The sequence below is a fragment of the Fundulus heteroclitus genome, chromosome 8, assembly GCF_011125445.2.
Source record: "Fundulus heteroclitus isolate FHET01 chromosome 8, MU-UCD_Fhet_4.1, whole genome shotgun sequence".
Classification (NCBI taxonomy): domain Eukaryota; kingdom Metazoa; phylum Chordata; class Actinopteri; order Cyprinodontiformes; family Fundulidae; genus Fundulus; species Fundulus heteroclitus.
The window spans coordinates 2,583,795-2,608,387 of record NC_046368.1 but is presented as its reverse complement, the minus strand read 5'-3'; the positions used below and the strand labels follow the sequence as shown (position 1 = coordinate 2,608,387).

Below are 24,593 nucleotides of genomic sequence, written 5' to 3'. Positions count from 1 at the left end.
CGGAGAAGGCACTCTACCCTTTTCCGGTTCAAGACCATGGTCTCAGATTTGGAGGCACTGATTTTCTTCCCGGCCGCTTCGCACTCTGCTGTGAACCGCTCCAGTGAGAGCTGTAGATCACACCCTGATGAAGCCAATAGGACCACGTCATCCTCAAATAGCAGAGACGCAATCCTAAGGCCACCAAAACGGATCCCCTCAACACCTTGGCTGCGCCTAGAAATTCTGTCCATAAAAGTTATGAACAGAATCGGTGACAAAGGGCAACCTTGGCGGAGTCCAACTCTCACCGGAAACGAGTCCGACTTACTGCCGGCAATGCGGACCAGACTCTGACACCGGTCATACAGAGACCTGACAGCCCTTATTAAAGGGCCCGGTACTCCATACTCCCGGAGTACACCCCACAGGATCCCTCGGGGGACACGGTCGAATGCCTTCTCCAGATCCACAAACCACATGTAGACTGGTTGGGCAAACTCCCATGCCCCCTCCAGAGTCCTGCTGAGGGTATAGAGCTGGTCCAGTGTTCCACGGCCAGGACGAAAACCACACTGCTCTTCCTGAATCCGAGATTCGACTATCCGACGGACCCTCCTTTCCAGAACCCCTGAATAGACCTTACCAGGGAGGCTTAAGAGTGTGATTCCTCTGTAGTTGGAACACACCCTCTGGTCCCCCTTTTTAAATAGGGGGAACACAACCCCAGTCTGCCAATCCAGGGGAACTGCCCCCGATGTCCACGCAATGCTGCAGAGCCGCGTTAACCACACAGCCCCACAACATCCAAAGCCTTAAGGTATTCAGGGCGAATCTCATCCACCCCCGGGGCCTTGCCACCGAGGAGCTTTTTAACAACCTCAGCACCAGAGATGGGAGAACCCGACCCAGAGTCCTCAGGCTCTGCTTCCTCAATGGAAGACGTGTTGGTGGGATTAAGGAGGTCTTCGAAGTATTCTGCCCATTGACACACGACGTCCCGAGTCGAGGTCAGCAGCACACCACCCCCACTGTAAACAGTGTTGGTACCGCACTGCTTCCCCCTCCTGAGACGCCGGATAGTGGACCAGAATCGCTTCGAAGCCGTACGGAAGTCTTTCTCCATGTCCTCTCCGAACTCTTCCCACACTCGAGTTTTTGCCTCGGCGACCAGCCGAGCCGCCTGCCGCTTCGACTGCCGGTACACATCAGCTGCTTCCGGAGTCCCACAGGCCAAAAAAGCCCGATAGGACTCCTTCAGCTTGACGGCTTCCCTCACCGCTGGTGTCCACCAGCGGGTTCGAGGGTTGCCGCCGCGACATGCACCGACAACCTTGCGGCCACAGCTCCGACTTGCCGCCTCAACAATAAACATTTGAGGTGACTTTGAACGTCATCAGATATTTTTTGGATGCATGCCTTGTTTTTAAAGTTTTAAATGGACTTGCTTCTCCTCCTGTAACAGATTTTATAAGCAAAAAAAAAAAAAACATTGCTAGAATAAACACCAGAGCTTTAACCATAATGTAATGACTGTAATGTTCAGTGGTGTAGGACCAAATTTGGCCAAATGGTTGCGTCCATCAGAGGAGCACAGCTATGGAACACACTGCCAGCTCATGTTAGGGGCTGTGCAACCCACATAAGTTTTAAAATCTCCTTGAAACATTGGTTAAAAACTAACCAGACATGTGTTCACATGTGAATTGATCTGTTTCCTTGGGTCTGTAAACCTAATTTTATTGTGATTTTATGTTATTGGCATCTTATCTGTTTGTGTCCACTCTGTTCTCTCCCATAGTGTCTTGTTTAATATTCACTGTTCTTACCTGCCTTAGGACAAATGCAAATTAGCTCTTGTGCTAATTCTAGCATATTTACACTGATGCTTTAAGATGACATGTTGATGAATGTGCATTGTCCTAATTCAAATAAATAAATAAATAAATAAATGAAAATAAAGGAACTAAACACTGACAAGGTTATTATAGTGGGGGATTTTAACATTTATATTGACACAGAATGTGATAACCTTAGTGTAGCCTTTAAAACTATCCTAGATTTAATTGGTTTTACTCAAAATGTACATAAACCGACTCACTCTTGGCTTCATACTTTAGACCTTTAGCTGACATATGGCATTGATTGTGAAGAATTAACAGTATTTCCTCACAACTCTGTCCTATCTGATCATTTTTTAATAACATTTGAGTTTAATCTAACTGAGTTCACCGTCCCCAAAAGAGGGCTCCATTATAGTAGATCTTTATCGGATAATGCTGCATCAAACTATAAAGAGTCTGTCCCCCTTTTAATATCTTCAATATTGCAGAAATGCCCTGCAGATAGCAGCAATGTTGTTTCTTCCCATTCGCTTTTGTTGACGGTGTCACTTCCTAGTTGCATTTTGCATTAGGTAATATAGCTCCCTTGAAAAAAAAGGTGATTATTCACAGGAAGCTGGTTCCCTGGTTTAATTTAGGTTTACCTTTTCTTAAGAAACCATCTCTTGATCAAGAAGACTTAATAAATTACAGACCTATATCTAATTATCTTTTCCTATCAAAGGAAAGGTAAGCAAAGGTCTTCCCCAGTCAGTCGAGGCAGATGACCGTTTATACTGAGCCCGGTTCTGCTGGAGGTTTTTCCTTCCCGTTAATGTGGAGATTTTCTTTCTACTGTCGCTTCATGCTTGCTCAGTATGAGGGATTTCTGCAAAGCCATGGAAAATGCAGACGACTCTACACTTCTTCAGGAGTGAATGCTGCTTGTCAAGACTTTGATGCAATAAACTGGTTCCCTTATATGGGAATTATTTTGACCAATCTGTATAATCTGACCCAATCTGTATAATCTGATTGATTTTGACTTTGTAAAGTGCCTTTAGATGACATGTTTCATGAATTGGCGCTATATAAATAAAATTTCATTGAATTTAATTGAAAATTCTTGAGAAAGTAGTTGCTAATCAACTTTGTCAATATTTACAAAGTAATGACCTACTTGAGGAGTTTCAGTCAGGCTTCAGAGCTCATCATAGCACTGAAACAGCTCTGGTGAAGGTCACTAATGATATTCTCATGGCCTCAGATAATGGACTTGTGTCTGTACTTGTCCTGTTAGATCTCAGTGCTGCATTTGACACAGTTGATCACAATATTCTCCTACAAAGACTTGAACATACTGTAGGGATTAAGGGGAAAGCATTAGGCTGGTTTAAATCTGATCTGTCGGACAGATTCCAGTTTGTTCATGTTAGTAATAAATCTTCGTCAAACTCTAGGTTCACTTGTGGAGTACCACATGGTTCAGCCCTTGGGCCAGTTCTCTTTACTATATGTATGCTATATATAGTAAAAATGCTAAATATGCTACATGACACCCTGTCTACTTTTAATACTAGGCTTAAAACTTTCCTTTTTGACAAAGCTTCTAGTTAGAGTGGCTTATGTTACCCTGAGCTACCTCTGTAGTTATGCTTCTATAGGCTTAGGCTGTTGGAAGACATCAGTGTTAGGGTTAGGGTAATTTTTCTCTTCATAGAAGGTACACCTGGTCTGGCGTTCTGTTAGCTGTGACATCATCCAGGGGAGGCAGATCATCCGCTATTTCCATAGGACATAGAAAGTACTCCTGGATCAATGTGAGCTTCTGTGCTTTCTGTGTCTCTGCTCTGTCTTCTCTAACATAGAAAGTACTCCTGGGTCAATGTGAGCTTCTGAGCTTTCTGTGTCTCTGCTCTGTCTTCTCTAAGCCCCAGTGGGTGGAGGCAGATGAGCGTTCACACTGAGCCTGGTTCTGGTTCTGCTGGAGGTTCTCCTCCCTGTTAAAGGGGAGTTTTCCTCTCCACTGTCGCTTCATGCATGCTCAGTATGAGGGATTGCTGCAAAGCCATCAACAATGCAGACGACTGTCCACTGTGGCTCTACGCTCTTTCAGGAGGAGTGAATGCTGCATGGAGAGACTTGATGCAACCTGCTGGGTTTCCTTAGAGAGGAAACTTTCTGACCAACCTGGAGGATCTGATGGAGTCTGACTTTGGAAAGAGCCTTGAGATGACATATGCAGTGAATTGGAGCTATATAAGTAAAATTTAATCTAACTGAATTATTGCTGAGCCATACAACACCGACCTGGATCCTCTAGCTGTACAGTGTCCATCAGAGAGACAGCCTGGGGGAGAAACTCTCTCTGTGGCAGAGTGTTTTAGCACACAGCGTTCTCTAGTGCCACCATTTTTCAGTAGAACTGATCACTGCAACAGTATCTTCACAGGTCTGCCTAAAAAGTGGATCAGACAGCTGCAGCTGATCCGGAACGCTGCTGCCCGAGTCCTCACTAAGACTAAGAACGTAGAGAACATGGACCCGGTTCTGAAGTCCTCACTAAGACTAAGAACGTAGAGAACATGGACCCGGTTCTGAAGTCCTTCCACTAAGACTAAGAACGTAGAGAACATGGACCCGGTTCTGAAGTCCTTCCACTAAGACTAAGAACGTAGGGAACATGGACCCGGTTCTGAAGTCCTCACTAAGACTAAGAACGTAGAGAACACGGGAAAAAAAAAAGAGAACATGGACCCGGTTCTGAAGTCCTTCCATGGCTCCCTGGATCTCAGAGAATAGACTTTAAAATCCTTCTGTTAGTCTATAAATCCCTGAATTAGCACCTAAATCCATCACAGACTTGTTATCAGGGCATCAACCCTCCAGACCACTCAGGTCTTCTGGCTCCAGCCTGCTCTGCAGAACCAGAACCAGAACCAGACATGGAGAAGCAGCATTTAGTTCCTATGCTCCACTGATCTGGAACAAACTCCCAGAAAACTGGAAAAGTGCTGAAACTCTGAGTTCCTTTAAATCAGGGTTTAAAATATATTTATTTAGAGTTGCCTCTTAGAGCCATATTTTTGGGGTTTATCCACGACAGGGAATCCTCCAGGACTCGCTGCCACAGAAGATGTTGGCAAGAGAGATGGATGACTTACAAAAGCTCGGGTCCGTCTGGCTTTGGCCTCTGACTGCAGTTCTAATTAGTTTTCCCTTAGGGTTCCCTGAGAATTCAGCCGGTATGGCCTGCATCGTCCTACGGAGTACTGCTACTGCTGGCTCCAGTCAGTCTACCCTGTCGCCAGCTGAATGGCTGCAGAATGGTTGAAACGTCTAGATTAATGTATGTTGGAGCCAGGTATGGAGATGTAGGGTTTGACTGAACCAAGCAACATCCCAGCCAAGCCAGGGTTAGGCCCAAAGACAAAAAACAAATTTACGAAGCTGATTAAAATGTTCGACAACACCGTATGGAACATCATAATAAGATTACCCACAGCGGAGACCTTTTTATTGGGCGAACACATGTTAGGGTCTGATTACTCCTTGCATACCTCACTGCTGGATCACTGATGTGACGAGATGAGGGTTCAACCGCCATTATAGACCGAGGTAAGGGAGTGGGTGAAGGAGTCAGGGATGTAGATGAAGGCGGACACTCAGAGCCACTAACCGGGGGTTTACTGGAACATAAGACAGAAGCATAAAGACAATCTTTTTCTCATCTGGGTCGCATGCTCTGAAGAGCACTGGAAAGTCCTGCTTGTTTTATTTAAAATTCACAGTATGGATCTGGCCTCATTCAAACTTGGTGTAAATACACATGAATGTTAGTCATGAAGGTCAACCAACATTTAATGGTTTAAATGAAATAGTTCAATACTGATCAACCAAAGACGTCAGCCAGGTCAACCCAGGATGGACAACAATGCAAGCGCACCACCTTCTGAGGCACTGTCCAGTTCAAGGTAACTTTGATTTCTATGGCAACAAACCCCAACAAATATAATCTCAAACATCTGAAAGTGAAACATGTTTGGTTTTATCTGTCTATTGATTAAATGGAAACTTCAAACATGGTTGGTATCAAAAACTAAGAGTATAAATATAGAAGAAATGTAACCTGTAGCACAAAACAAAAAAAAGTACACAAATAATTTGCTCCTGATTCTGATTGACATTCAGAAGAAGTGAATGTTAGGAAATATTAAGAGCCTTACAGTTAAACCAAGATAATCACATTATTAATTAGCTGAAAACAATGAGGTGTGATGTTGAGTTCTTCGGTCTGTGAATAAGACCGAAGGCCTTAAATAAAGAAGTTTATTTAAACATCAGCTTTAGGTGAACTTAGATAAAACTGAACATAGATAATCCAGTGCAGACATACTTGGAGAAAACAACTTTTATTATTTAAATGTTTTATTTATAGAAGACTGATGAGTTTATGCAGAACAGTGTATAAAATACAGGAAGTAACTTGGTATTAATTTGTTTAAAGGATGGCTTGAACAGAAATTAACAGTAGTTGTATATAAACTCAGCTCACTGCTACATTTCTAATCATTAAAAACCAACAAACTAAATGTTTTTCTGATAGAAACGATGAGTTAAACAGAGCAGCCTCCAGCGTCTGTAGTAAAGCTAAATGTTTGGTACAAAAGTCATAAAACAGTTTTTTGTTACACAATGTTTAGTTAAAAAAAGACTTTTCAGTATTTCTTCCAGATAATTACCTTTAATTTGCTTTACAAATCTGAGTTCATAGGAAAGATGTACAGATACAGAAAATGTTGACAATAAAACATATATTTTAAAAGCATTGCAAAAGCCCCCTTTTTAAAAGCCATTTTCCTTTCTCAGGTCAAATGGGAGGTTATTTGACTGAAACCTGAGCAAAGTTTCTAAACTGGAAGCTTTCCAGAGGTAATGAAGCTTCCTGTTGGACTCTCTTCACGGATGTGTCGGTTCTTGACTGCTTTTACACAGTTCCATTCTGCCCCACAAATATTGCAGCGCTAATTTGGTTCCTTCATCCATTTCACTTCTCATTTTCTCCAATTTCTGGACCTTTGCTTCATCTCCAGTTTCCTTCATCTTCTCAATCAGGAAATCCAGGTGGACAAGAGTGGAGACAGATTCCACCTTGAGTGCGATCTCCTCCAGTTGGATGACATGTTGGTAGGACTCATGGACCAGCTGGAACTTCTCGTCTTTCAGTTTCTGTATCTGCTCTGCAAGACCTTTGATATATTTAAACTTGAGTTCAGGGTCGAACTTCTCTGACTTGTTCTCTTTCTTGATTTCTATAATCTTCTTAACCTTTTTGGTTTTTATGACATATCTCCAGTTTTCCTTCACATGAGCTGATGGAGGACATTTCCCGGTGCAGACAGTGCAACGACCTTTTCTAATGACGTCACAATGTTGGGGACTGGGACTGAGTGTACAGCCAGGATAGTGGCAGTTCTCCTCACAGACGGTGCAGACCATCGCTTTTTCAAAGAGACCAAACCTGAAAAGCTTCTTACTTCGAAGAGACTCCCTTTCTTTGTAGACGTCATCGACTTCTACAGTGACGGTCTCAGATTTGTTCATGTCTTCTACTTGTTTGACCAGAGCATCATGGGTTTGTTTCAGTTCCTCCTGTTTCTGCTCAGTTAACTGGATTCTCTCCTGCAGGTTCTGGATACAGGCCGTCAGGCTGATGCGTTCCTTCAGGACGTCCGTAGTCGTCATCAGTTTTTGAGCCGATTTCTCCTCCAGGAAGGCAGTGAAGGCTCTCATTCCTTTTGTTGAAATGTCAGTAGCAATTTTTAGGAACTCGATGTCCTCAGATCGGTCATCAGTTTGGGAGTTATCAAAAAGGAAGTAAATAGGTTGATTCTTTTCATTTTTGGCACATTTGATTTTTGTAGCTGCAAGAGCTTGAAGAACATTTTTGGGCGTTCTTCCATCTGAGTGAGTAATGAGAGCCACGATGCTTTTCTCCAGGTTTTTCCCAAACAGAGACATGACTGAATTGAAGACGTATGAAAGGCGATCATTGACTCGGTTATCTGTGGCCTTCACCACCAGACCCACAGCATGAATCTCATTAATGCCATCATCTGATCGAAACAAGTCAAACAATCTTTGACTGACAATAATATCTTTCTCAATCCCTCTGGTGTCTCCAAATCCAGGCGTGTCGATGATGGTCAGAGAGAACGGCAGAATTCGATCCTCAAACCCAAAGATCTCGTAGACGATCACGTCTGATGTCTGGCTTTCAGTCTGCTTTTCCCCTTCTCCTTCTATGATTTGAAACCAGATTTCATGATCAAACCTTACTCCCATGGCGTAGTTGACCAGAGAGTTGATGATGGTGGACTTTCCTGCTCCTGTTTCCCCCACCAGCAGCACCGTTCTGTTGGCCTTGTTCAAATCTTTCTTTCCCAGAGTTATTCTTGTCAGAGGTCCAAAGTTCTCCTTTTTTGTTGTTAGTTGGTAAACAGCAGGGGGTCCTGGTTTGATAAGGAGGCTTTTAGAGATGATGCTCCTGAACTGAGATGAGATTCTCCTGTAAAAAAGTAATAATTTACTGGTTTAAATGAATTTCCCCCATTCCTCATTTTCAATCAACAACAAGCTAAAAAAAATAAATCATAATACTTAACTTACTTTGGTTTAGAAACTTTGTGTAGATCCCTTTTTTTAAATTAGAATGATCTTAAGTAAGCCTTCAATACTCATTTCATCAATTTAATATTTGGCTACTAGAAGTAGGGTTTGATTGATATAACATAGTAATTAATAAGTAAATATTTTACGTCTTAAAAATAAAAACCTTTAAAACTGATAGACTGTGATTCTTTTGAAAGATTGGTTAGGGGAAAATTATTTAAAACTGTTTCTGCTGATAGTATGAATATGTTCCACTACACTACAGTGACTATTGTAATTCTTTAATATCAGGAAGTCCACAAAATGCAGTTCAAAGCCTTCAGCTGATCCAAAATGCTGCAGCAAGAGTTCTGATGAAAATCAACAAGCGGGATCATATTTCTCCAATTTTAGCTTCCCTTCATTGACTTCCTGTTAAATCAAGAATAGAATTTAAAATTCTTCTTCTAACGTATAAAGCCCTTAATAATCAAGCTCCATCATATATCAGAGCTCTGATTACCCCGTATGTTCCTAACAGAGCACTTCGCTCTCAGACTGCAGGTCTGCTGGTGGTTCCTAGAGTCTCTAAAAGTAGAATGGGAGGCAGATCCTTTAGCTATCAGGCTAACTCCCAAATTTGGTCCGTGAGGCAGACACCCCGTCTACTTTTAAGACTAATCTTAAAACTTTACTTTTTGACAAAGCTTCTAGTCAGAGTGGCTCATGTTACACTGAGTTACCTCTATAGTTATGCTGCTATAGGCTTAGGCTGCTTAAGTACATATATATCTGCTTCTCTCACTCTGCTGAGTTCTCCTACTGCTCTCCAATTTGCATTGTTTGTTGTTGTTTCAGCTTTTAAGTTTTTGTTCTCTGTCATTGTTATCTTCATAGAAGGTACACCTGGTCTGGTGTTCTGTTAGCTGTGACATCATCAGGGAAGACAGATCATCCGCTATTACCATCTAACATAGAAAGGATTCCTGGATCAATGAGTGCTTCTGTGTTTTTGTGTCTCTGCTAGTATCATTAATAGGGAACATTATGGGAACACCAATTTAGTGGTGTTGTGTATAATTTTAGGATTAACCCAATTAGCGACTGATCACTACAGCGACACCTAACTTCCCGAAAGAATAATTGCATTAATAAAATAAAGCGTTCTAAAGTTACGGATTTTACTGAGCATATCATTCTTTAAAATGTCATTTCCTCAAATAATGTTTTATCTAACCTGGAGTTGCATTGTGAATGAGTCTAAACACATACTAAATGTTCTAAATTAGTTAGGCTAATTTAACTTCATTCCTGTATTGATTTTCAATGTATGGACCCAGAATTTGAACCAGACAAGAAAATACATTTGAGAAGGTTTATTTATGGACAGGTCGTGGGTGGCACCAGAATGACAGAACTGGTAGTAATAATAAACAGGGCCTGACAGAGCTCGTGATCAATAACAGTCCTAGGTCAAAAAGCCGAGAAATCAGAAGTACGAGATAGTCCAGAGGCAGAGCAGGTCAGGTAACACAGGGAAAGATCAAAACAAGACCAAATGGCTTGTAATGATCTGGCATCGAACAGAAGAGTGAGACAGGTATAAATAGCGAAGTGAACAGGTGAACAGAGTAGCAAACTTTACAGGTGACAGGTGAGACTGATCAGAGGAAGGGTGGTGGCTAGAGAAGGAACGAACGGATTGGTTGGTGACTGGTGACAATCTGATTGGATAATGAATTGGACTGAACTAATTGAGTAGTGGCTAGTAACTGAGAGATGAACTGAACTGACTGAACTTGTTAGATAAAAAGAAGTATAGAACTAAACCGAAACAAAACCCAAATCATAACAATTCCATGTTCTTTAAGATGAACTTTGGCTCTTTAACTTAGACCTGCAGTGAACCAGGATTCACTGAATCCTTCTGATGATAGTTTTCAACAATTTTATTTGTCTTTATGTTTCTTTTTATCTTCATTTTGCTTAGTAGTTTTAGTTTTAAGTTTCACTAGCCAAGTAGAGAGGATTTGTTGATTGAAATATAGCGTTAATTCAGATAAACAGCAGTGATGTTCTCTGGATGTTCATTTTATTTCTGTTAATACATTCTTGAATTTGAACAGAAGCTGTCACTCCTTTATTCTCTATATGTGTGCAGAGTTTGCTGTTAAAAGAACCTCAGTGCTCAATTCATCCTTTTCAACCATGCGAATAGTGAATATTTGGACAAAATATGTGCTATGTTAGATCATGCTATTAGTATGAATCTGGAATTTTACCTAATGGGTGATTTCAACATAGACTGGAATTCTTCTGACTATCCTAGGAAAAGCAAATTAATGAGCACAGCAATAGCATGTGTATTAACATAGACAATCAATAAAGCGACTAGAATATGTATAAAAAGGATGGCAAATCAGCTTTCTTTATTGATCACATGTTCATAAATAAACTACAATTGTGCTCAAATAGCTTACCAGTGCCAGTTGGTTTTACTGACCACAATCTAATTGCAATTGTAAGACAAACAAAAGTTCCAAAATCAGGTCCAAAAATAATAATGAAAAGGTAATTTAGAAGATTTAATCATTTACAATATGAAGATGATGTAAGAAATACAAACTGGTCAGAGGTAATTTTACAAAATTATCCAGAAAAGGCATTTCAGCTTTTTGATCAAACTTTAATGAGAATTGTAGAAAATCATGCACCAATTAAAAGGTTTACTGTTCGAAATGTTAACACCCCGTGGTTGGATCAAGAATTAAAAGATCTTATGAAACAGAGAGATCTAGCTAAAAAAGCAGTAACACTGCGCCTCTCTGCCTGCTCGGACACTTTTTTCTCTGCTCCATGCTTGCTTGCATTTTCCTGCCTTTTACTTTTTATCTTCTTTTTATCTCTTTGCCAAAACCACGGAAAGTTGGATTTAGTTATTTTATTTATTTTCCTTTTATTTATTTTTGATTTTGGAAAGATGCCTCCCTTCACCACAGTGGACTTTGACACGCTTCTACAGAAGATCGCTGTTATAGAACAGAAGATATGCCGACTCGAACTGAATTATGATGTAAACGGCGCGTATGGAAATGAAACAACCCTGCCTGCGACTCCAAACGGGGACCACCAGCCCAGCAACTCACTGAACAAATAGATCCCTGAGGAAAATGAGAATCCCTGGACCACTCTGGGTGCAAGACCAAAGGATCAACGAGCCCCACGCCAAGACAAAGAAAACTGGCCGAGACTACAGAGAGATGTCCCAGGACAAATGAAACAGCAGCGGACTGTTCCCACAACAAATGATAGGAGTAAACCTGCTGGAAATGCTGGAATTCCTTTACGAAACAGATTCTCTCCGCTCCAAAATGTGACCCAGGAGAATCATGACAACATTCAGAGGTACGTCAACGACTTTCGCTCTAATACATCAGAGAAAAGACATGCCACAGGGCCAAGGACCCTGATATTATGCAGTGGGTCTGTATGTGGGATTAAACATTTCTGTAACAAGAAAAACACAGAGGTGTTGATTTATAACAACTCGAGCTATGGCCTGGTGTCTGATATATCAGACATCCTTCCAAGGATCTTGAAAGAACCTTGGAAAAACTCATAATACAAGCTGAAGTCCTGGGCGACGTCACCCGGATAAGAAAATCAGAAGTATTGAAAGAGGATTACATTCGTCTGTTAAACTTAGTTCATTGCAAAAATGTCAAGGTGTTTCTCAGCGGCCCTCATATGCCCGTTAATTGTGGAGACGAGATTTTTTCCAGAATTCTGATGCTAAACAAATGGCTGGAAAAAACATGCAAACAAACAACTGTAACCTTCATAGACAACTTTAACATCTTTTGGTAGAGGAGACATCTGTTCAACAGAGATGGTTTCTCTCTAAATAGGTCAGGTGCAAAACGGCTGATTTCAAACATTTTCTATTCTGTGAACCATGCTCCATCAGCTTTGTTCCAAAACAAAGAACATCCAGTGGCAAAACAAATGATAAGCCCAGTGCAGCCCGAACAAGCCAAGATAAAGATGGCCAGAAAGATGACACAGAAAGAGGCTACATCAGAATTACAGGAGGATTCATCCCAGATCTCAGCAGGACAAAGAGAGGACCAAGAACCGCCATCGTCACAAACACCGGTCCAGACTACACCCGCCTCGCCTTCTTCTCCACAAAGCCCAGAGGTTTCTTTTCTGTAATTTTCTCACAACATGAACAAAGTATTTAAGATTGGCCTACAGTTGACATCCTCTCCACATATTAATTCTGAAAGCCGCAGTTCTGTGACTAAATCAGCATCTTCCAAAGGATGCAGAGGTCCAGATCCTCCTCCTCCTCTACATATCACAGAACATGCCTGTCCTGAAGACCTTCGGATAACTTCCTTGTGATACACACCGGGCCCTGGCCGCACGTTTATCAGACAAGACCGCTACCAGCATCAGCCTGGGCCTCCTGACGGAGAACATGGAATATCTGTTATGATACGTGGCAGAAATAAGAAAAGCCAAAGGAAAACAAACAGGAATAATCAATCGTACTTAAAAGTCATAAACTGTCAGACGCAACCTGCCACAGAGACATCATCAACCACTAAGTCATATAAACTGGATTTATTAAACATTAGATCTGTCAGGAAAATCCCTTTTAATTAATGACTTCATTATTGACAATAATCAATATGTTTTTAACAGAAACATGGCTGCATGAATTTAGTGAAGCAGCTATACTGATGGAGTCAACACCTCCAAACTACAATTTCCTTTGTGAGAGCAGACAGCAAAGGAAAGGTGGAGGAGTAGCAACATTGTTTAATAATTCACTAAAGTGTAAAAAGGTGTTTTTGGGAAAATTTGACTCTTTTGAACATTTGGCTCTCCAGGTAAAGAGCCCGGTAAGAACTATGTTTCTGAATGTGTACAGGCCTCCTAAGTCCACATCAAACTTTTTTTAATGATTTTAGTGACCTGCTGTCTGTGATATGTGTAGATTATGACTGTTTAATTATTGTGGGAGACTTCAACTTTCACGCTGACAACTCTGAAGACAGAAGTGCAAAAGAACTGTGTGACACTCTTAGAAACTTTGGTTTAACTCAGAATGTTAAACAGCCAACACACAAGCAGGGGCATATTTTAGACTTAATCATCACTAAAGGTCTAAACATTTCACAGGTCAATGTAACTGATGTTGCCTTATCCGATCACTTCTCCGTTACCTTTGAATGCATCATTACCAGTGACTCATTTAGCCGAAGGGACATCGTAAGAAAACGCACCTTTAAGGACAATGCCACAGAAACTTTTATTCAAGCTTACTCTGATACTTCAACCTTGGGCTGCAACTCAGTAGATGAGCTAGTAGATAACTTTCAGTTTAATCTCTCAAGCATCATTGACCGCATTGCTCCAGTTTAAGTGAAAGTTCTTTCCGGGAAGAAAAAATCTCCTTGGAGAAATGCTCCAGCAGTTAGAAGTGAAAAAAGGGAGTACCGGAAAGCTGAACGCAGGTGGAGAAAGAACAGACTCCAGGTTCACTATGACATCTATAAAGAGAGACTTTACAGATATAACTTACAATTGAAAAATGCAAGAGAATCTTTCTTCTCTGAGATCATTAAGAAAAACATTAATAATGCTCGTGTCTTATTTGCCACAGTCGACAGGTTAACAAATCCTCCTGTGTCCGTGACTTCAGAACTCCACTCTATCAGGGCCTGCAATGAATTTGCTAACGTCTTTACTGAGAAAATCCTAAAAATTAGAGGATCAGTCTGTACATCCAGACCAGCTCCAGAACCAAAGCCGTATTCAGCAGGGACCTATCCTGACAAAATGTCCCAATTCAGCCAAATAAACTCCAAAAGCTTAGAGGAGATCATTCAGCAGCTAAGTTCCTCCTCCTGCTGTCTTGATGTTCTACCCACAGTTTTCCTTAAGAACGTTCTGCCTGTCATAGCGTCTGAGTTGACTCAGATAATAAACACGTCCCTCCTGTCAGATGTATTCCCCCAGTCCCTAAAAACAGCAATTATCAAACCACTGTTAAAAAAGAACAATTTAGACAAACTACTACTCCAGAACTACAGGCCCATCTCAAACCTCCCCTTAATCAGTAAGATTATTGAAAAAGCTGTGTTTCAACAATTAAACACCTTCTTAACAACGACCAGCCGCTTTGATGTTTTCCAGTCAGGTTTCCGTGCTCACCACAGTACAGAGACCGCCCTTATCAAGGTGTTTAATGACATCCATATAAATACAGACTGTGGAAGAACCACCATGCTGGTTCTGTTGGATCTCAGTGCAGCATTCGATACTGTCGATCACTCCATTCTGTTAGAACGTCTGGAGAACTGGGTCGGCCTCTCTGCTACAGCTCTCCACTGGTTTAAATCCTACTTAAAGGACAGGGACTTTTTTGCATCAGTAGGTAACTTTACGTCCCAGAAGACAAAAATCACATGTGGGGTTCCCCAAGGGTCCATCCTGGGCCCCCTCCTTTTCAATATCTACATGCTCCCCCTTGCTCAGATCATAAAAAACAACAACATCAGCTACCATAACTATGCAGACGACACACAGCTCTACATCACCATGTCACCAGGTGACTATAAACCAGTTCAGGCACTGAGGAAATGCCTAGAAGAAATCAATGCCTGGATGTGCCAAAATTTTCTTCAGTTGAATAAAAACAAAACAGAAGTAATAATTTTTGGACCAATAGAGGAGAGATCAAAAGTTAGCACACAGCTTCAGTCACTTCAGCTAAAAACCACTGATCAGGCCCGAAACCTGGGTGTAGTGATGGACTCAGACCTGAACCTTCAAAAGCATTTACAGACAGTGACAAGGTCGGCTTTCTATCACCTGAAGAACATTTCCAGGATTAAAGGTCTAATGTTTCAAAAGGATCTGGAAAAACTAATCCATGCGTTTATATTTAGTAGAATTGATTACTGCAACAGTGTTTTCACAGGTCTGCCTAAAAAGTGGACCAGACAGCTGCAGCTGATCCAGAACGCTGCTGCACGCGTCCTCACTAAGACTAAGAAAGTAGAGCACATAACCCCAGTTCTAAAGTCCTTACACTGGCTCCCTGTATATCTGAGAATAGACTTTAAAATACTTCTGTTAGTCTATAAATCCCTAAATGGCTTAGCACCTAAATACATTACAGATTTGTTATCAGTGTATGAACCATCCAGACCACTCAGGTCTTCTGGCTCCAGCCTACTCTGCATACCTAGAACCAGAACTAAACACGGAGAAGCAGCATTTAGTTCCTATGCTCCGCTTATCTGGAACAAACTTCCAGAAAACTGTAAAAGTGCGGAAAGCCTGAGTTCTTTTAAATCAAGATTAAAAACACATTTGTTTAAAATTGCCTTTGACTGTTCTAGTTAAACTGTTTTACTATTTTTAATGTTCTTCTTTGTTTCTACATTCTATCTCTACTTGCTTTTATTCTATTTTCTATCTACATTTTATTCCTACTTGCGTTTATTTTGCTATATTTTAATCATGTAAAGCACTTTGTATTGTCTCTGTACTGAATTGTGCTATATAAATAAATTTCCCTTGCCTTGCCTTGCATCTGTGACCAAGACAGCAAGTGTTTGTGATGTATCAAGAGCCACGGTGTCCAGGGTAATGTCCGCATATCACCAATAAGGATGAACCACATCCAACAGGATTAACTGTGGACGCACGAGAAAGATGTCTGAAAGGGATGTTCGGGTGCTAACCCGGATTGTATCCAAAAAACATAAAACCACATAACTCTACTTATAAATAACTTTCTGAAATATAAACTAAAGGTCACCAATCAGTTCTAAAACATCTTTAGATGAACCCTTGTTGAGCCCTGGAGAACCAGCGTACCAGATTAGCACCTTACAAAGAGTTTACAATCATTCTGTTACATTTTATCTGAGTGTCTTTTACTCAGGTGAGCAGCAACTCGTGGTCTTGTCTTACTTTTTATTGATTATTTTTTTAACCAGGACACGAACATTTATTACAGGATCAGCCCGATCCAAATAAACTGAATCGTTTAACTCACTTACCATAACACAGCAGGTCCCCATCACCGTTTATGACAACGAACTTCCACTTCTTCTTCTTCTGTTTTAAAAGTGGTGCGCCCTTCTTCTTCGTGTTTTAATGGGTGCTGACCACATCCAAAAGGATCATTACCGCCCGTCTAGTGGTGCGCTCTGTTCCTCATCTTTATATTATCAGCAGCGCAACCAGCTACCGTAACACCTGTTTCTGCGCGCAACAGCTCTACCGTAATAACAGTCTACGCGCAACATTTTCCCCTCGGTAAAATCAGGGACATTTCCGGGGACAGCTTTAGCAGGGACAGGTGGTCCAAAACGGGGACAGTGCCCGGAAATTGGGGATGTCTGGTTACCCTAGTAAAGAAAGCCAGTGTGGTGTTAGCTTTAATCTAGCACGCATTCCCCTCCGCAGTTAAGCCGGCTTTGTTTACGTTCCGGTCGCCGGCTGAGTTGCACTTCCGCCCGGGAGAAGTCGGCAGGATCCAGTGTTCTGGAGATCTCTAGGATGACGGGAATATCGGCGATAAATGTATCACTGTTATAGCTCCGAAGGTCCAGAAACTCATGTGTGCTATTGCGCAGCAACGCGGTGCAGTTTTGGAAGAAAAAGTCCGGTGAAAAATAGATTAAAAAAAACTTCAGGAAAACTTTGTCGTTTTTTGATGTGAGGCGCTGCAGAGCTGAAAAGTCCATATTTCGCCTGCTAATGAGCAGTAGTTCTTGCTGTTGCAATTTTTCATAATTCATTCATTTGTATCAGTTGTTCAAATTATTTATTTGTTACTTGTAAAAAAAAATATTGGGTACCCCCAGTGGGTGGTGAACCTGCAACTTTTGGTGCACCAGCCCAACACCTAAACCACTGTACCAAAAAAAAAGTGTCATGCTGAACTCTGCATTATGGAGAGGTCAACTGTGTCTAGGAAGTGGTTTTGAGAAGTGGTTTTTGGTTAATTTTGGCACCACGGTAACTTTAAATAGCGTCAAGTACAAATAGCACACTTCGCGGCGTCGAGACGCACGTTTTGATATATAGTTTGTGGGGGTACAGCCTATGGTTCGGGCTGTATTAACGGTGACGGAAGAATAAAAAGGATTAAAGAAACCCTTATTAGGTGCATAGTATAAGGCCTCCGCCATGCATTTTCAATGCATAGGCGGGCGTCTAATTAGAAACTTTGTAATCAAGGTAAAAAAAAGGAAAAAGAAATTGTACTATACTAGAAAAGAATTATAGAAATAAAACTTGATAGTAAACAATTATGGAATACACTGAATAATTTATTGAGAGGAAATAATAAATCAATTCCAGCTTATTTAGAACATGAAGGTGATTTTTTACTGGACCAAGTGATATAGCGAATCATCTTAATGAATAATTCATAAATAAAATAATTAAACTGAAAGATACTAAACAGCTATACAAGACAGATTTATCAAATACAGTAATAAAGAAGACGATGGAAGGTAAAACATGTAGCTTTAAATTCAAGAGTGTGTTTGTAAAGTGGATTACTTCTGATGAATTGTAAAAACAAACCACCTGGTGTTGACTACCTTGATCATACGTTGCTTAAACCAATAGTTTTATTATTGCTCATATAATTAATTTGTGTTTTATGCATAATATATGTTTGCAAGAATGGAAAATATGTAAAGTAGTGCTAATACCTAAAAATACGAAATATCCTTTTCTGGATCAAACAGTAGACCAATAAGTTTATTACCAATTCTTGGTAAAATAATGGAAAGAATTGTTTATGAACAGATTCAGTCTTATTTTATGAATAATGATTTGTTTACAACTTTTCAGCATTCATATAGAGGAAAACACTCAACAGCCACTGCCTGGACTCAGATGATTCAAGGATATGGAGGAGAGGAAAATAAGGTGTTGTAATGCTTGATTTCACTGCAGCATTTGATATCATCGACCACAAATTACTGTTAAAAAACTGGAGTATTATGGTTTTTCACAAACTGCATTATCATGGATGAAATTTTTTTTAGATAGAAGACAATTAGTTTATTTTAATGGCAGTGGAACATGGCGTGCCTAAAGGAAATTGTCTTGGGCCGCTCCTGTACACAATCTTTACCAATGATCTTCCATCTGTTTTAGATAAGGTGAGCATCTAAATGTTTGCAGATGATTCCACCATATATTTAGCAGCAACTAATATTAGTGAGTTAAATACAAAACTACAAAGAGAGCTTCAGTTAGTGATGGACTGGGTAAAGAGTAACAAATTGGTTCTCAATGTATCTAAAACTACCTGTTTAGTGGTTGGAGCTCCTTTTTCTTTACTTTCCAAACAGAAACTTGAACTCAGCATAGAGCAAAATTCTGTTGATCAAAGACAAGAGGCTAAACTTTTGGGAGTGATAATTGATAATAGATAGTTGGGACAGACATGTTCAGAACTTGTTAACTAAAATGGGTAATACTTTATCGGTTATTAAAAGGAGTTCAAAATATTTTACATCGCAGATTGTTAGCACTTGATGCTTTGTTTTTTTCACACCTTGATTATTGCTCGGTGGGTTGGTCAAATACTTCAGCAATTAATATAAAAAAACTACAAGTATTTCAGAATAAAGCTGCACATGTCTCTCTTTAATGTGGTTTTAGACCAAATGTTAATAAAATATATGATAGACTTTTATGGTTAAAAGTTGAAAATAGATTGGTGTATTCAGTAATGGTATTTGTATATAATGTTATAACAAATAAAACACCTTTGATTTTATGTGCAAAACTATTTAGTTTTATCCAAGAAAACATGCAGTAAAAGGTAGTTTTATTTTACCTAGAGTTAAAACTAAATCAATTCAACGTTCAGTTAGGCACATGGGAATGTGTAAATGAAATTCACTCCCAAATATTATCAAACAACAAAACACTGTATGGTTTCAAAACTTGACTTAAGAAATATTACCTTCAAGGAAATTTTAATAATCGATGTTAATTTAATTAAGGAAATACTGTTTTAGGGTTGTTGTTAGCTTGTTCTTTGATATAGATCTATTTGGAGTAGCAATATTTAATTTTAATTATGTTTATTATTTATTTATCTTATTGTTATTTTAGTGATCAGTGGCGTTAAATGTAAATATGTATTAAATTTTGAGTAAATGTCTTGTGCGTATAGTGTGTAACATGATGTAATAAATTGTATTTTCACATGGAAGATTGGAGGACCACAGGAAGAACAGCTCTTAGCTAATGCTGAAGCTAATGGGGATCCAGATAAAACAAACAAACCATTGTCCTTATATCAGCTGTTTGGGCTGATATTCACCGGACAATACCTAACAGACCGAGAGTTATTTAAATAACTTAAATAACAAAGAACAGTGAGAAATAGTAGCACCACAATGTATTCGGAAGGTGGTTAAAAAAATCTCTGTTAAAGCTGCAGGCCTGTAAAACTCTGACCAATCTCTGCTCTTTGCAATGAAGAGCAGGGATTGCTTGCTGGCTGCGCATGCCGCTTCTAATGTTTACGTGTGAACGTTAGCTTAGCGCCTTGGTTAGCGGTTAGCCTCGGGGTTAGCCATTTATTGTAGCTCCACTGCTCTTACTGTAGACTTTGAACATGGCTGAGAGTCGCAGACCGAGTTCATGTTTATAAGAAGAAGAGGAAGAGGAATTTACCAAGTGTCACTGGTACATTTCTGGAATCAGTTAAAGTTACATTTAATTCATGTAATTCAGTCATTTAACAGCCTAAAGTGATTGGAAAGAAGAGAGACAACAACATCTAACTTCCTTTAGACGTTTAAACTTACACAAAGAATGATGAACTAAAGCTAATAAAGGAGCTAATCTGCTCTCAATGTTATCATAAGTTTTTGTCATTTAAACACAGACTGGACTGATGCACATAAAACCCCACATCTGGGCAGTCTAGAGTTTTATCTGAGCAGTCTAGTAACAGACCTTTAATCCAGAAGCTCCCAGCAGTTTGCGATGGAAATGCTTATGTTACCAAGAAACTTTATCAGTATTTTTCTTATTCAGATTGAAGGATTTCGTCTAATTATTGTGTGTTCACAGCAACCAGAATCATGTCTAATGAAAATAACAATGATTACAAATTGACTTTTCATACTGTTAATATGTTGTATGTTGTATATTTATTTCAATAATCTGATGTTACACATGTGACTATGTAAAATATGGTAAAAGCACTTCTAACTACACTCCCCTGTATGAGAAGTGCCATATAAATAAAATTTGATTTGTTATTAAAATGTGTTGGTGCTCATATTTTAACAAAGTCAGCATTTGTTGCAAGGTATAGTGATACTTTGTGACTTCACCCAGCTATAATTTGATTAAAAATTCAAGAGTGTTTGCCTTATTAGCGCCATCTTGTGGTGAGACTATGTCCCATTAATAAGCAATATAGACAAAGTAAACACGCCCTTGGAGAGAAAACTGGGATAAGGCAATAAAAACCTCAGGCTGGACCAAGGCTATAGGTTTATAGAGCTGCATATATATATAATTAGCTTTAATTAAGAGATTAAAGATAATCATCAGAAATCAATTAATAATAATCTCTAATTAAGACATTATGGAAATTATTTTTCAACATCAGATGGGAAATGTTTATCTAAAATTATTTCTTTTAGACCAGGACAGAATTAACTCTCTTCACACAAAATTATCAAAGTTTATAAAATAATTTAGATCTTCCTTCACATAACCTTGACTTGGTTTCAGGTGTTAACAAGATTTAAGAGTTACTCACGCTCTTTCCATGGTGAGGAAGTGGTTCAACGATCTCCACAGCAGTGATGCTGAAACACGTCTTAATGTCTAATAAAACACAATCAAACAGATGTTGCTGCTGTTCTCATTCAGCTCATTTTAAATGGTTTCTACTGCATCAGCTAAAAAAGACATTTCTTCATATTATCCCCATGCTGTTACTGTGCCTTTAAGAAAAGGCTAAATATTTTTGATGTAGATGTATTCATTAGTAGATACAGAAGTTGCATCTTCACCTTTATTGGACTATTGTTCAATGTTGTTAGATTATAAATGATGATAAAAAATTAAAAAAATTTTCCTGAACCCTGCAGTCTGTATAAATGGTCTGTTGTTTATCATACCATATAATTAAAGTACGAGGTTATCCTACCTGTGTGTAAATTACACAACTGCTCCTTGTGACGCTCAGTGAGGCTGAAGAGGCAGAAAGCTCTAAGATGAGTCAGAGTTTAGAGTTTTATGCAGTTAGAGGAGGAGAAAAACACTGATCACATGGTTTCACAAAAACTCTCAACTGTTATCATGAAGGGAAATCTTTGAAAAGAGCTACAACCTTTTACTGAGTTACTGAGCAATGAACAGATAAGACGAGATGGAACAACAGGGTGTAAAATAAGACAATAATTACTTTTATTTGTTTGTTTTATAAAAAAAAGACCTAATATTAAATCAAAGTTCATCAGTTTAGCAGCAATGTCTGTTGTGTTTAACTGACTTATTACTGACTGTATGTTATGTATCCTTCCATAAATTAAAACAGGAGGTTATCCTACCTGTGTGTAAATTACACAACTGCTCCTTATGAAGCTCAGTGAGGCTGAAGAGGCAGAAAGCTCTAAGATGAGTCAGAGTTGAGAGTTTTATGCAGTTAGAGGAGGAGAAAAACACTGATCACATGGTTTCTGTTTGCATAATTTAGTTTTCTCGGGGAGTGTTTGTTTGCACATCCAGCTCTGCAACTTGGAAGATTTAATTTGCACAGTATTTTATATAATTAAGTAAACTGACTGCTACTGTCTGTTTGTTTCAAGTATCAATTAACTTGAATATTTTAATTTCAGCTAATGACTATTTGTACACTTCTTAACTCCTCCAGGAACGTTTTTCTGATTCACACAGATAGATAGATAGATAGATAGATAGATAGATAGATAGATAGATAGATAGATAGATAGATAGATAGATACTTTATTGTCCCTACAAAGCTCCTGCATGTAGCTGAACAGTGATTTATATGGTCTGTAAAGGGACTGTTGTCTGTCTTTTTGACTCAAACATTTTATTGAACACTAAGGACTATTTGCTTGCTTTAAGCTTCTCATGAAGGGTTGTTGGTGCAATCACAAAAAAGGGGAAAACATTATGTGTTCAGGATAACGCACAATGCCAATAAAGATTTTTGATTCACACAAATTCTCCACTCTTATCTTGAAGGGAAACCTTTGAAGAGAGCTACGACATTTCACTGAGTTAAAACAGGGCAAAAAGAGATGGAAGAATAGGGTGTAAAATAATAGAATCATTGTTTCCATTTAATTTATTCTTTGTTATTGAAGAAAGACCTGAATACCGTTAACAATTATTGGTTTGATCCACACATTTTCACAATGCACCCAGAGGAGCCGGCCCAAGTGTCTGGGGAGAGGGACGTCTGGGTCTCCCTACTGAAGCTGCTACCCCCACGACCCGACCCCGGATAAGAGGAAGAGGATGGATGGATGGATGGATGGATGGATGGATGGATGGATGGATGGATCCACTAATAATGCATTTAGAAGCAGAATAAAAAAAACATCTGATTGAAAATCATACTTTTAAATTATTGTTGAAATGCATAAAATTATTTAACAGTGTATTGTGATTTAAAATAGTGGCAACATGTATATTTCATATCAACAGATTTTACACATTTAAAACATTTAGTTTGTAATTGCATCAAACAAACGGTGCTACTCTCATCTCTTCATAAAATAGATTTCAAACTAATTTCTGTTATTCAGAAAAGAGAATAGCTTTAATCCAAATGTTCTTAACCCAGACTTCACATGTCTGATGTAGGCCTAGTCAGAATCAGACATACTTTAATAAAAGGTACAGGAAAAAATAACAAAGACCCCACACACTGAATTTAGTCACATTCTTAACTTGTAGTTTGTCCTTTAACCACATCAGCTTTGAACCGTGTCAGTTGATCAGTACGTTGATGCTGGTTTCAATTAAAAGCTGTCTTTTTGTTCAAAGGCCTCTTGAATCTGACGTCCAAACATTCCAGGGAGATGTTTCTTATGCATCACAGCTTCCACATAATAACCCATAAACACATTCTGTTTAGGACAACTATCACATGTTGACTGGGCAGAAATGTCCATTCGGTACCTGAATAAATGTTAGCATTTCATACGATTCAGCGGCCAAAAGCTGCTTTCACTTTAAGGTTTGTGTGGCTTATCCACACATCTCCAAAATGTCGTCTTGTGAGATGTTTTGGTCACAAGGCGTTAATGGCGGTAGTGATGGTTTATCAGGTTTAACATAGCTGGCTTCTTTCACTCCTGTCTCCAACCTCCTGTTGTTCCTTGTCCTAAAGGAACCTCTGACTCCTGATGAGCTGGTTATTCTGGATTGGCCCGTCTTTTTGTGTAGCTGCAGTTTATTTTCTAAATGTGGAGATGGAGCTCCGGTGTTTTGACCTTGGGAGGAACCAATCTCAGACTGTTGCTAGGATCTCATGCTTCAACAATGTCCTTCTTCCATTCTCAGATACTCAAACCGACAGGGAACTGCAATGTCTTTCACCTCTGCTACTTTTCTTCTTCCCAGGACTAGGTTTAGTGATATCTTGAGATCCTGCTTGTCTTAACATAAGCCTAGTTAGTGTAACCACAAGTTGAATGAACTTTTAGTGTTTCAAGTTCACCTCACTCACCTTGTTTTTCTGAAATCTCAAGTTCCTCATTATGACTGATAGAAAGAGATGACCAGCAACTCATGCTTGTCTTTCTCTGCTATAATGTTTGAATCCTGCTTCACATCCTAAATTTGGCTGCCTCATCTGAATATTGCAGGGGTGTCCAACTCCGGTCCTCGAGAGTCGATGTCCTGAAACTTTTAGAGGTTTCCCTGGCCCCACACACCTGAATCAAATGTCACAATTAGTTTCTCAGTATGCAGTCAGGTTCTTCAGAGTCCTGCTAATTAACTGATTATTTGACTCAGGTGTGTCAGAGCAGGGACACATCTAAAGGTTGTAGGACACCGGCTCTCGAGGACCGGAGT

At 39.5% G+C, this 24,593-nt stretch overlaps 2 protein-coding genes across 3 annotated transcripts in view; both read right to left on the bottom strand.

Annotated features, from left to right (window-relative positions):
* LOC105925838 overlaps positions 1–24,363 on the bottom strand; it is a 31,140-nt gene extending 6,777 nt beyond the window's left edge. Inside the window, exons 1-2 of the mRNA XM_036140691.1 lie at positions 24,244–24,363; positions 5,363–5,491 (exon numbers count right to left, since the gene is read on the bottom strand). Coding sequence (XP_035996584.1) covers positions 5,363–5,409 — 47 coding nt within the window. The 5' untranslated portion in view covers positions 5,410–5,491; positions 24,244–24,363. The remainder of the gene's footprint in view (positions 1–5,362; positions 5,492–24,243) is intronic.
* On the bottom strand, positions 6,227–22,153 carry LOC110368519. Of its 2 annotated transcripts, XM_036139888.1 has the most exons (4): positions 22,091–22,153; positions 21,688–21,749; positions 21,295–21,362; positions 6,227–8,370 (listed from the first exon to the last, which is right to left on the bottom strand). In XM_036139888.1, the coding sequence occupies exons 3-4, from the start codon at positions 21,303–21,305 to the stop codon at positions 6,762–6,764; spliced, it is 1,620 nt and encodes a 539-aa protein (XP_035995781.1). In that variant the 5' UTR covers positions 21,306–21,362; positions 21,688–21,749; positions 22,091–22,153; the 3' UTR covers positions 6,227–6,761. The 2 variants fall into 2 exon arrangements, with proteins under 2 accessions (XP_035995781.1, XP_035995783.1); XM_036139890.1 differs by lacking the exon at positions 21,688–21,749 and having other exon boundaries at positions 22,091–22,101.
* Positions 24,364–24,593: the final 230 nt, after the last annotated feature.